Here is a 13,984-nt window from a genome sequence, read left to right as displayed (position 1 = left end):
TTGTAGGAGCATAGACCCACAGTTAATAGCAATAGTGGTACAGGAGCATAGGTACGCTTTAGCAAGTAGGAAAGGTAGCCTGTAAAATGCAAAGTGCGCGATTGCGCCCCTGAATGTTCATACGAGCTATATTGTTTTGTAAATAAATTTTATGTTTTTCGTGTGTAAGAACCCACCTAAAATAATTAAATTGAAATAAAACTAGAATTAAATCGCGTTTCAACATTTCCATTTCCAATATGGGACCACACCTACCCGACGTGCTAAAGCGTCCTATAGTCATGGATGAATTATTTTATCGTGAGCTTGCATAGAATGTAGTCCAATGATCGTATGTAATATTTTGAATCAATATATTATCTCATAACTGAAATATTCAAGTTTGAAAAGTGCCCAAGTGTAGATCCACAATTAGCAAAATAGATACATGATCAAAGACCCAAAGTTTGCAATAGAGGTACAGGAACATAGACCCACAGTAAGCAATAGAGGTACAAAAGCATATACACACTGTTATTAATAGATGTACAGGAGCATAGACCCCAGTTAGCAACAAAGATACAGGAGTACAGACCCAAAGTTAGCAATAGAGGTAAAGGAGCATAGACCCACAGTTAGCAATAGAGGTACAGGACTAAAGACCCACAGATAGCAGTCAATTTACAGGAGCATAGACCCGCAGTTAGTAATAGAGATATATGAGCATAGACCCACAGTACCAAAAGAGGTTCAGGTTCATAGACCCACAGTTATAGTAGAGGTCGATTTTTTTGGTTTAATTGATGTATTTTATCTAATTTTTGCATTACTCCCGATATAAAACAAGCACACACATATAACAATTTGCAATTTAGGTACATTAGTGTTCATTCATTGAAAATTCAGTCACAGGCGTACACGTTTTAAAAATTCTGGCAAAATGCTTACTTCTCATTACAACTCAGTAATACTACTATGCCCAAAGGCAACGTGGAAAAGACTGTACTCATATACAGGTCCCATCGTGTTAGATTGCGGTGACACTGGGTGAGCATCGCGGACGTTATCGGGAAATAGATCTCACGGTGAATCACCGCGATCGCGGTAGACCCCCTCACCACGGTGGTTCGCGGTGATTACATGTACATGTAGAGTTTCTGCATGAAGTTTGCTTTAAATATTTATTTAAAGAAATGTTTTGTTAATATTTCAAAAATGCTTCTCCGTTTCTGTTGATAAAGCTTGCCAATAATTACATATAAAAATGTTTAATGTACATTTAACTTGATATCAGACTATTTAAGTGATTGCCTGTTTCTATTGTTGCATTTATTGATACGAATATACATTCGAGTTTTCGGCAGTAAGTATTCAATTTACTGATATTTTAATGAAAAACAAAAAGCTGTTATGCTGGCGAGTGACTATGTATATACCTGTTTTATTAAGTAACAAGTTGATTTTGCCACAAACTCTAAAGAAAAACGTAATGGAATAAATGTTGTGATACATATTGATGTATTAAATATCACAATATTACGACAACTTCGTTCACGTTTTTGAACATATGTATCGAAATCAGTGAATCGTGTTGGCGAGTGACCATTTGTTTGCATTGTTTCTACATATTGTTTGTTAATACGATCAAATTTAAAATATCAACATTTTGATACATCATGTACATTTTTCGTTTTACCTAGTGTATTACCATATTATAATTCATTAGATTATGCAAAAATATGCATGCACACTGTACATGGGATATGCCGGCGCTTCGAAAGATGCTAATCACTGAGCAATTGAAATGTAAATACGCATAGAATTAATGAAAAACTGCATAGGAAAGTTAAGCACATTTTGGTGAGATTTAATTGGCTACATTCATGCATCAAGGATTAACATGATGATCAAAATGAAGTTTATTTATACGCAATTTACATACGAATACAAAGACGCATAGTCACCGGATATTTTATTTCTGACACATTTTATTATTTAATTCTATTTTTTACACACTTTACATTAAAAACCTGGAGTTATACATCAGCAAATACGTGTAGAGCCATACATACACACACACAAACATACATGTACAGAAACAAACTAAATCAAATAAATAAGACCACAGTCATACAAACACACAGACATACATACAGAAACTAATAACAAAAATACATTTATTTTGTATAAAATATATGTCGGTTTGTAATTAGTTTCTGTGAATGCCAGATTAGAGTTTCTTTATTTACAAATTTACCTACTAGCAATATATATCAACGTCTTAGCGAGTATATGAGAGTGAGAATATTTGTGATTATAAAAGAAAATACAGTCAAAAATGTGAAAAGGCGTGCAAATACCACATGTACAGGTCTGTTATGTGTAAATAATCTATGATTAGATATTTAAAAATGATGTAGACATCTAAATGTCCATCATTTAAAAAACAAAGTAAACAACCATTGTATTCGAAATTTAATACGGGAAATGAACAATAAAAATATATACATGCATTAAAAACTCATATTTGTAGTATCATGTATTTAAGTAATAGTTTATGATATAAATTTAAAAAAAAATCTCGGCATCGTTTTTTTTACGTCCTTATTTTCCGAAAAACGTATTTTTGGTCGTACCTGAAATTAAAAGTTAAACAGCTTTGAAAAAAAAAACGCTCAATGTGATATTATGACTCGTTCAATAATTTGTTCAATCCACCGCGATTTTTTATCAACATTTTTTATCGAGACTACACATAATCTATGTAAATGTACATATTATTACACAGTGATTTACATGTTTATAAATCGAAGCGAAGATTTGTATGTTTTACTTAATGATATGCATATTAATATTGTGATAAATATCGCTTAACATATTATAAGTAAATCAATAGTGATCATCATGTTAAGATTCCTTAAGTATCGAAATTAACATGTTATAAACAAGGAACGGGCATAAAAAATAGTCACTCTTCGGCATGAAAATGATCTTTTCGCATGACTGTGATATTAAAATATCACTGAGTTGAAAACTTACTGCCGATGTCTCGAATTTAAAGATGTATTCTAAGCAAAACATGTTACACTAAAAACAAGAAATCACTATAATAGTCAGATAGCAGATAACAAGCAACTTCTTTAATGAAATCGGTTGCGAGCTAAATATGTACACAAGGGAGCAAGAAATTTCGAAATGCTAACAAAATCAAATCTGTTAAAAACGAAAAACGACAAGTGAGATTTTATGCAGAAACAATTTAAACAAAACTTGAAGAATGAAACGCAATCTATATTCACGCTCGATATTTAAGACTTGTCAAATGATTCTGTAAACAGGGTAACTATCTAATAAAAGAGTGAAACAAATGATTATTTTATATGAAGAATTAAATACACATAAAAAGTAAAAATGTGCATGGTTATTCACATGAACCTGCAATTCACCGCAAAATATCGAGGCCGCCGTGGTTTACCGTGATCGCGGTGGTCCATAGTGAGATTTATTGCCCGATAACGCACGCGCTCGAGGCCTTATCAAAATATTTGATGGAGGCTGACACCGCGATTTTCCACGGCGACATCACTGCATTCGACGTTGTTCCACGGTGTATCGCGATGACGAAAGTAGTTTCCACGCTAGTCTGAATCACGGTGATGCTTGGCGGAAATCAGAAATCGCGTTAGACGTAGTGTATGACATAGTGTACTTGATAATATTTTAATTTACATGAAATGGTTATTTGAAGGAAAACAATTTTAGAAGTCACTTCAAATGGGAAATCTATTCAAAACTGTGTGACACGTATTATAAACTAATGCTACATGTACACGATATTTAATTTGTAAATAATCTAGTTTATTTTATGCTTTCATGTGGTTATAGAGAAATATCAGTGAAATATAACTGATATTTTACTGTTGTAAAAACAGTGAAAAATAACAGTGAAAATTATCGATATTTTCACTGTTTTACTATGAAATGATGTCATTTTTTACGGAATGACGTCATTATTCCAGCGAAAATCTTCTGTTAAACTGTTTTACAATGTAAATAAACGGTAAAAAAAAGACAGGAAATAAAAAGAAAATCTGTTGGATTTAGGGGAATATCGATTTTAATTCATTCGTGATCATAGAAAATATATGTTTTTACTCGTGGCTGCGCCACTGGTGAAAATCTTATTTTCAATGGTTACTCGTGAATTAAAATCGATATTCCACTGAATCCAACAAATATCCTCTATTTATGTTTATGTATTAGCGTTTATGTGAGATTACAATCCACGCAACTCAGTGGTGTAAGAGCACGCCAATAATTAGCCGAAAAAAGAAAACAAATGACGAATTTTCAAATTGAAATAAAACACAAAAAAGTTCCCACATGATTTTATAATCATCACTCGCATCTAGAATTTTGTTACATTTCTACTATTTCTATTTTTCATGTGTTTTATCAATTTATGCTCTTTTTACTTTGTTGCTACTTGTGATGAGAATAAATGAAACATAAACATGGCCTATTCGAAAACAGTAAGAGTATTACATCGAACTCATTCTCTCTGGATCAGGAGACGATTTATTGCTTAAAGCCTAATTTACGGAAGGATTCCGGAGATAGTCGATGTATCACAATGTTACAATCCTTGTTCTCCATTTGAGACACCGCATTTATAACCTTTTGTCATAAATAATCGCGTTTCGTAAACAACCTTTTGCAATCGCATATCCGTATGCTGACGCAGCTTTTCTTTTCTTTTAAATATGTCACTCATGACCAGTTGACGATTTATTGGTGCTCTAAAACGAATGTACATTACAATACTTGACTCAAGTTAATATCAAGTTCACCCGTTCCGCAAATGAACTTTACTAAAAAGTGGGCACCCGTTCAGCGTATGAACTTTACTAAAAAGTGGGATACACAATCTGACCTATAAAATTAAAATTATAACGAGGTTAAAATGCCTATTGTGATCTCATTGTATTGTGCCATGGCGCAAAAGACTATGTGGCTTTCATGTAGTTATTGTATTTTGTTGTTCTTGGAATTTGTTTTAAGTAATTGAAATGTAAAGGAGTACAAGCAAACTGACGGCTATTATTGGTAAACAATTTAACACAGAGGTTGCAAAAAAATAAATAAACACATTTTAAATATTTTAAATTCGCTATCGGCCCGTAAGTCTGTTCGTTTGTCCGTACGTCCATCATTCTGAATCTGAATACCGCGATAACTAAAAAAAGTAGGTCAACTCGACACAAATCTTTGTAGAGTAATTTTCTATTGAAATCTGTCAACAAGACCTGAATACCGCGATAACTCAAAAAGAGTGTAAGCTTGGTTGATTCGGCATTTTTATTAATAACTATATGGACAAATGCGCTTTATATGAGTTTTTTGTCGGACAACACATTTGGTTATTACAGAAATAAGTAAAAACTAAAATCTGTTTCCTGCGACATTTATTCAAATACTTAAGCAATTTTCATTTAACTCGTTATGTCTATAAAAGCAAATTATGAGAAGATGCATTTTATTTCTGTTCTCGTCCGACAAAACAAAACAAAAACTAAAATGATCTTGCGAGAGCTGGAAAAGTACTTTAACTTTATATAAGGTCATTTGTTCTGTTCGGGGACTGTTGTTTGTTGTCTGTGACAAAGCTCTTGTTAAAAGTAAATTTCATCGTAAACAAACATCCAACCAACACATGCAAGTGTTTCGGTGAAGGACTGTTTAGAACTAACCAGTGGTACTTTGTGTCTAATTTGTTTATCACTCTAAAGGCCAATAGACATGTCAAGATGAGATGAAGGGGCTTGTCAAAATATACTTTCCCATACGGCGTAAAACATGTTTAAAATAAGTTATTGAACATACAACAAAAATGCTTAATCTCTTTATAGGTTTTCATATAGTATTTTTTTCGAAATTCCATATTTATCCTTTAAATGTATACTTACACAAGCATTTTTTTTTTATTTTACAATGCTTTGAGGTGTTGTTTACCGGGTATATATTTTTCTGTTCGTTACACAATATAAAACAGACAGACAGACAGTGTGTTCAGACGCATACACCGTCATAATACACAGTACACACATGTTTCTGTCACGTAAAAAGGTATAACAACATAAAATTACATAGCATAACATACACATTTAGGAACACAAATACTAATACAATATCAAGGCGGTAATTCAATTTATTGAACAGCATTATTTAGACTCGTATTTCTTATAACAAGAGAATCTTTGATAAATTTACATACATTATAAATAACTGCTTTGTCACATGAAACGAATAACTTTTGGAAATATATATACAGATGGGTAAATAAAAATATACGGCTTATATATTTTTCTTAGATCAGTGTAAAAGCGGCATATACATATAAAAGGGTATGCTTTTCTGATCCAAGTCATTACAACATAAACAATAAGTCGTGTTAACAAGAGCCTTTTCATAGCACACACTTTTCCTGGCTTAACCCTTTGCATGCTGGGAAATTTGTCGTCTGCTAAAATGTCGTCTGCAGAATTTCTAAAATTAGCATTTTCTTCGATTTTTTTTCAAAGAATACTATCAGAATAGCAAACTGTTTGGATCCTGATGAGACGCCACGTTCTGTGGCGTCTCATCTGGATCCAAACTGTTTGCAAAGGCCTTTAAAATTCAGCTCCAGCGCTTTAAGGCTTAAACTTCGCGAGCCTTAGCGGACTGACGGTAATAATGATCGCAGAAATAAGCATCTGTTTGTTTAATGCTAAAACAATATATCAGGCCGGGCCAAAACATTACAAACAAACTGACGGACGCAAGTAAGCAGGCAATAAGGCAAGTTTTGAGAAAACAACGGGCTAATGCACGAAATTGGATGGGTATCATGCCTTTATTCAAAGTTCAGTCATGCAATTTACACAGTGCTAAAGCGGTGGGTACATCTATTCATTATTTATAAAACTGCATCATCTCCACGGTGGTTACGTGCTTTTAACGGTTGATCTTTTGTCTAAAGAAATCGCACAAGCTGTAAGTGCCTTTAATTGTACAAAATTACTAATTTGAGAATTACATCGGTATCATACCTCTTAGTCACTTCAGTTTTGGTGGTTTAAAGATAGTATTTTGAATATACGTTACGATAACAAAGTGAAGAAGTCATTCATTTAAATAGTTTTATTAATATAAAAATGATATTGAACTTTATTAAATTAAAATTATCAGAGACAATTGATTCGATTATCAATTTTAGAATATTGTTTTGCGTTTGTATAATGATGATCGATTTACGACGAGTAACATGAACGTATAAATAATGTTTACTCAATATGACAATCAAATGTCGCAAAATAAGTATATTCGTTCAATTAAGATGTTTACCGTTCACAGTACGTGGACAGAATATAAACAAAGAAAAATACACCTTTTATTTCGAAAAAATATATAACTGATATATCGCACTATTAACGCAAAAAGTCCCACGTGCCATTGACTTTAGAAGGCAAATGTTACCGTTTTGCACCTATTGAGCGATATTTAGTTGAAGCTAACGGGAGGTTACATGTACCTTCACATCTGTGTCTCTACTTATGTTTATATCACGCTATCACACGGTATTGATTTTGTGCTATCAGTAACAGCCTTTATAAAAGACGGTTTAATTGAGCAAGTACATTACATACGGACAACCCCATGTCCAAAATACTCATTGAAACCACTAAATTTATAGTTTAAGCTATTGAGATATCAATAATAATTTCAAGTTGATCTGCCAGTGGTGTTCCTTGTGGATTTATAACGGACAGTGGCAAGTACTGTAACGGATGGGTAGTATTTTCGAGTTGGTTATATTGAAGAAGGCGATGTACCGCGATTTATAATGCATCCCCACATTACCATTGTGTACATTTCCAGAGTCCAAAAGTCATGCTCCAGGCCGCGTGATAATTTCATAATTGTGAATACCTTTTCAAAGATTAAAGAACCTTAGCTCAAGGACACTCACATAACATCATCATTCTCGTATTGTAAGTCGTTTCGGTCACACAGTGAAATACTTTGGTTGAGAGTCCACCGATTTGACCCAATTGATTATGAACGAAGTTTTGTCGTTTGACTACTTAGACAAAAGGTAAAATGTTTACCTGTCTATTTATGCATATTCAATGCGAAACTTCGAATTCCTTACAAATTTCAATTTTTATGCGCGTAAAATTCATACATCTTTATTAAGTGTTTTAAGTTCTCTTTAAAATGAAAACAGTTTTGATATATAAATACAAGTCTATATCTAATATAATATATAATATTAAATGTTGTATTATTTCAGTTTACCATACAATATAATATTTGACGTGAACGAAACTAAAGGACACAACTTAGAATTATAACAATGCGATTCGCCATTTTGTAAATTATTTACTTCCTAAATGAGGTTGATGTATATTGACTTTTTTTTCTTATTCTGAATAACATGTTGTTCACAAAATAGTGACAGTAGTACTTGATTGGACATAGCAGGGACCAAAGGCTATTTGAATTAAAAAAAAATTATTAAAGGAAGTGACGACAATGTTTGCTTTAAAAAGTCCGGTTACGCGAACGTTAATAATCGGAAATGTAGTTATATAATGACACAACATGTCATGTGTATGTTAAACAGAAATAACCAGTCATGTGTTATTTACACTGTAAAACCCACAATACTTGTAAACTCTATGGCATGATTGCTAAAACTTACGGCACTGCCATAAAGTAGCATCCATGTAAAAATGATGTGTCACATTAATTAAACTGATGCAAACGGATATAAAAATGCTCCGCATGAATAAATAGCCCTCAACCCCTTCCGCTACATAGATGTCTACGTAAACTGTGTGTGCGAATGTGAAAAAGTTTTACACAGTTTAAATGGGGTTAGAAAGTACAGTGAATTCAAACTTCCTTATTTTTTGTCACTTTATTATGCTTTGGTAATCGATTTACCAACTCTAAATACCTTATTTTTATCTATTACATTTTATTGTATTATTTTTTGCATTTCACCGCCAGCTTACTGATCAATCAATTACTGAACTTTTCTAACTGCATATGTGTATTGATGGCCACTAATAATGGTCGCTGATATATGACCATAGCATGGTGAGAGTACTAAGGTATATAAAACACAGAGTGGCGGGGGGGGGGGCAAAATAAATATGCTTTCAAAGTTATGTAACACGCAGCAACGTGATGGAAGATCAATGAATAATAAAATATTAAAATGATTTAATTTGAAGAAGATATGTTCGTATTTAAGGAATCACCTTATTTGTTCAACATCACTAAGCGCTTCGACAGGTTAATTAACATACAGTTGCACGAAAGAATATATACAAAAAATAAATGCATCATCCCGTAACTTAAACAAAATCCCAGATATTCTGAAATGTTTGGCATACGCGTCAAGCACGTGTATAAATTTAGCTATCTGGAACTTGTTTGCACGATAAGTATGCATTTTTAGCTCCGCCCACATAATTCTGTTTTAAAAGTCACAACAGAAATAGAACTTCAAAAACTGTTTTAACTCTGTATTGCTATTCTTATCGTTCTTTAGGCAAAGGTTTGTGTCACGCTTGTTTAATGTAGAAAACATAAAAATAAATATATAATTTAAAAAATGGTGATAAATGTTAATTGCGGAAAACATTTTTAAATTATTTCATGTCATGAATGTCCAAATGAAAGAACATAACATTCTAAACAATCCAAACCTATCGTTTTATAAAACGTTCAGATTTAATGAAAATGATTTTTAAATAAAACAATGCAAAGCAGGTCCATAATGTACCGATACACAGTAAATGTTACTCAGAACTTTAAGTTTTTTTGTTTAAAGGCGCCTTTTCACAGATTTTGTATATATCCAGTAAAAAAAAAGAATACAAATTAAAAAAAATAATAAAGTAACCCTCAACGGGGCTCGAACCACTGACCCCCTGGAGCCATGGAGCAAAAGTCAACCGCTCTATATACTGCAGAATTCTCCAAATTATTCAATCGTTTCGCGTTGCAACGCTTTATAATTTTCAGGTTTTTAAATCGTCAAAAGATGCACATAATGGATATTTTAGAGCATGGTAAATGTTTAGTATTACTGTTTCCTCGAAAATATCATACCTTCAATGAAATTTGCGAATCTGAAACATTTTTTTTCAATTTTGTCAATTTACCAAAGTGTGAAAAGGCCCCTTTAAAGTATTATAGCATAGTCTGTGTTTAGCTACCTTCTAAATAATCGCCTGCAAGGATTTTTTTAAACATTTTTGTTTGCATATAGTCACTCTATGTCCAGTTGGAACACAGCCGATGCCAGAATCAACAAGTTTATAATCCTAGATTTGGGACAAAGGGTCATATAAACTAGATATGTTTGCTAATATTTATGTATTTATATTTATGACACGATTAAGATTGTTTTTCTTATTGTGATCAAATATTGACATAAACCTATGAGTTACAATCTCAGTCCGAAGAGTGACATATTTGTTTGACAACTACTTCTTGTCGAGTTAAGCAGAATATTGTAAATTTATGCTTTCGAAACAAATTTACAATGCCAACATGTACCTTTGTCTCATCTGTTATAAAGTTGTTGTTTATTATTGCGCTTATATAAAGGCAAAATCAAACAAACTTTTGGGGACCAATAAATCATTCATTAAACCGATTTTTGACCTGAACGGTTTCTTGAAAATGATCAATCACTTTTTAAAAACAAAATATTGCGGTGGTAAAATATACGGCCATGTTAAAGTACAAGTTTTATGGTGAACACGCCTAATCGATTTTATGATCGGTGGTTCATGGGAGAGAAGTGGTTCGAATGTACTAAACTTTATATATAATGCATAATTGTATGTCTTTAAAGGGACCTTTTCAGAGATTTTGGCAGATATTGAAGTGTGTCACTAAAAGTCTAACGCTTAGACCACTGGCCATCCGTGATCCTACAATTAGTGAGGTTTTTTATACTTTATATAATTATAAGCAATCCTCTTGGTGTCACAAAAATATAATGACAACAACATAACTCTCCAAATTATTCAATCGTTTCGCGTTGCAAAGCTTAATAATTTTCAGGTTTTTAAATCGTCAAAATATGCATATTATGGATATATTAGAGCATGATAAATGTTCAGTATTACTGTTTCCTCACAAATATCATAGCTAAAACGAACATTGGCGAATCTGAAAGCGTTTTTTTTATATTTTGTTAATTTGCCAAAACGTGAAAAGGTCCCTTTAAGCAAGAACATAAATGTAGTCGATGCAAATGAATTTATAATCTGTAGACATTTGGTATGATCGTTTCAGGTCAAAACATTGTCAATCCCGTTCCTTGACAAACAACAAATAAAAACATCTGAAATATACGGCTATTTTGTAAGAGAAATGTTTGAAATTGTAAGCTCATCATCAACAATATTCGATAACCTATGCATAAATAATATATATAGAAGAACTTTTTGACAAGGTGTAGGTTAAAACCCAGAAAAAAATTGCGCCAATACCTTCAACCAAAAAATGTTGTTGTTGTTTTCGTTGTAGAAAATTGGGTTAAAACCTCTAAATGAAGTGAGTGTGTTTTTTCTCTCAGAAAATGCTGATTTACGAGGAATCGTGGCTGTGGATTGTGGTGGTGGGGTTCATCATCGCCTTTGTGCTGGCGTTCGGGGTCGGGGCCAATGACGTGGCTAACTCATTTGGGACGTCAGTAGGGGCCAAAGTGATTACCGTAAGGCAGGCGTGCATTCTGGGTTCCATATTTGAGATGCTCGGAGCCATTCTTGTTGGTGAGTTGGTTTTTGATGTATGTAGAGAATGTATTTTGGATTTTAATAGAGGCGACGTACTTCGGATAGAGGCGATTGCTTCGAAATAATGTTGCCGATAGAAATTATTAAGATTATGATGATAACTTCTAATTGTAATATTGGTTGAAGTGGCTCGGTGATGGTGGCGGTGATATCGGCCGTAGAGGTGGTGACAATGAAGAAGAAGATGATGATATTGATAACTAATAATAATAATAAAAAATAGTAATAATAATAATAATAATAATAATAATAATTAGAAAAAAATAATACTACTATTAATAATAATAATAATAATATTATTATTATTATATTGACGGTGGATGCGATGGTGATGATGCTTTGCATATTTTTAAGCTAACTGACATTCTTCCAGGTTCCAAGGTTTCGGACACCATACGCAAGGGCATAATTAGCCCTGATATTTACACAAACGGAACGGAGGACGTTTTCCTTGCAGGGAATCTGGCCGCTTTAACAGGTTACACTTTATTTTGAAAACAAATATAACAACACGAACATCAACATTGTAATGCGATATCTGAACGGCAGAATAGATCTGCTTTGTTATAACTACTTAATAACTACTACGGTAAGTAAAGTAGATCCAGCACTCACAGCGTGTCTGTTCTACACAACATAAGAAAGTTATTTCCTGTGTGTAAGATCCTGTATCTGGATGTCATCATGTCAGTCTAATGGTTTGTCAGTCTTCCGGTCTTGAACAACAACAACCACACTTTATATGCGTTAATGGAATTTACTTTGTGCCAAATTCTGCAATTAGTATCCGTTCGGTGCGCTTTTCAAGATTTTGTTTAAGAACACTAACCACGTTAATAGTACATATTATTACGTAAATTACGTTGTTAAGGATGCGGCATTTGCTGGTTACCACCTTTTTAAACTTGCGGTTTGGTTCAAATAGAGCGTATATTTTGAATGTTATAAAAGGCATAGGTTCTCAGATTGGTTCATTTCAATGTGAATCAGTAAATACCTTTAATGGCTAGATTTAAACATCGAAACTGTTAAAGGGGCTTTTTCACAGACTTTGGCATGTATGGAAGTTTGTCATTAAATGCTTTATATTGATAAATGTAAACATTAGATCTAAAAAGCTCCAGTAAACAAACAAGAATAACATGAAAGAAAGAAAAAAGTAACCATCAACTGAGAACTCTCCAAATTATCCAATCGTTTCGCGTTGCAACGCTTTATAATTTTCAGGTTTTTAAATCGTTAAAAGATTAATATAATGGATATTTTAGAGAATGGTTAATGTTCAGTGTTACTGTTTACTCACAAATATCATAACTTCAACGAAAATTTGCGAATCTGAATTTTTTTTATTTTGTCAATTTACCGAAACGTGAAAAGGCTCCTATAAGCTCCAGAATAATAACAATAATACAATTTAATGCAGAAAACAATTTCGCTATAGGGGGTCGAACAAGTATCCTAAATCGGTGACCGCGTGGTTATCCTTGCTTTTTCATATTTGCCTTGCATTGAATACTTATAATAACTGATGAGCGTGGTGTAAAATAATTAAACGATAACAGCACAAACGCTTTACACTTTTATCAATTTCAAATGTTAATTATTTATAAACGAAACGTTGTTGTTTTTTCAGTATTACTGATGTAAAGTGTTCTTTTATTACTTGAATCTGTGACACAATTTTATCAACTTGTGAAAAATCCCTTTAAAAATGGAAAAATGGGTTGTTGTTTTTGTTTTTTATCGAGTGCACCGGGATTGTCTCCCATATGGCCATCGCCCCCAGAAAGACGTGTTAGTTGGTTACGGGGGATAGTGCAAGATACAGGAGACACCCCGTTCCATAGGTGACCCTGGGTCTTTTAGTGCCCGGTGTATAGCACCTAGTACACTGCACCCCGGTTTAACGTCTCATGCGAAAGACGAGTTAGTAGGTTAGGTGCGGCGGGAGATCGAATGTGGAAAAATGGGGTTTACGCATATGCGTTAAGTAATGTCCCAGATAGGCCTGCGCATGCAAATAAGGGCCAACACTTCACGTCTAAACTTGATTTTCTCTTCGTAGAGACTTCTTTTAACTCTTTCAGTGCTGGAACCGAATTTTGAAGGCCTTTGCAAACAGTGGCGTCTCATCAGGA

The 13,984-nt window shown here is 33.2% G+C and overlaps 1 protein-coding gene across 2 annotated transcripts in view; it reads left to right on the top strand.

The window, feature by feature from the left end:
- Nucleotides 1-13,984, top strand: part of LOC127847695 (sodium-dependent phosphate transporter 1-A-like) — a 28,108-nt gene that overhangs the window by 2,476 nt on the left and 11,648 nt on the right. For both annotated transcript variants that reach the window (XM_052379771.1, XM_052379770.1), the window contains exons 2-3: nt 11,627-11,822; nt 12,220-12,324. In XM_052379771.1, coding sequence (XP_052235731.1) covers nt 11,630-11,822; nt 12,220-12,324 — 298 coding nt within the window. In that variant the 5' untranslated portion in view covers nt 11,627-11,629. The remainder of the gene's footprint in view (nt 1-11,626; nt 11,823-12,219; nt 12,325-13,984) is intronic.

This window comes from Dreissena polymorpha, chromosome 10 (genome assembly GCF_020536995.1).
Source record: "Dreissena polymorpha isolate Duluth1 chromosome 10, UMN_Dpol_1.0, whole genome shotgun sequence".
Taxonomy (NCBI): Eukaryota; Metazoa; Mollusca; class Bivalvia; order Myida; family Dreissenidae; genus Dreissena; species Dreissena polymorpha.
Note: the sequence above shows the minus strand (reverse complement) of the source record. Positions and strands in the feature narration are given on the sequence as shown.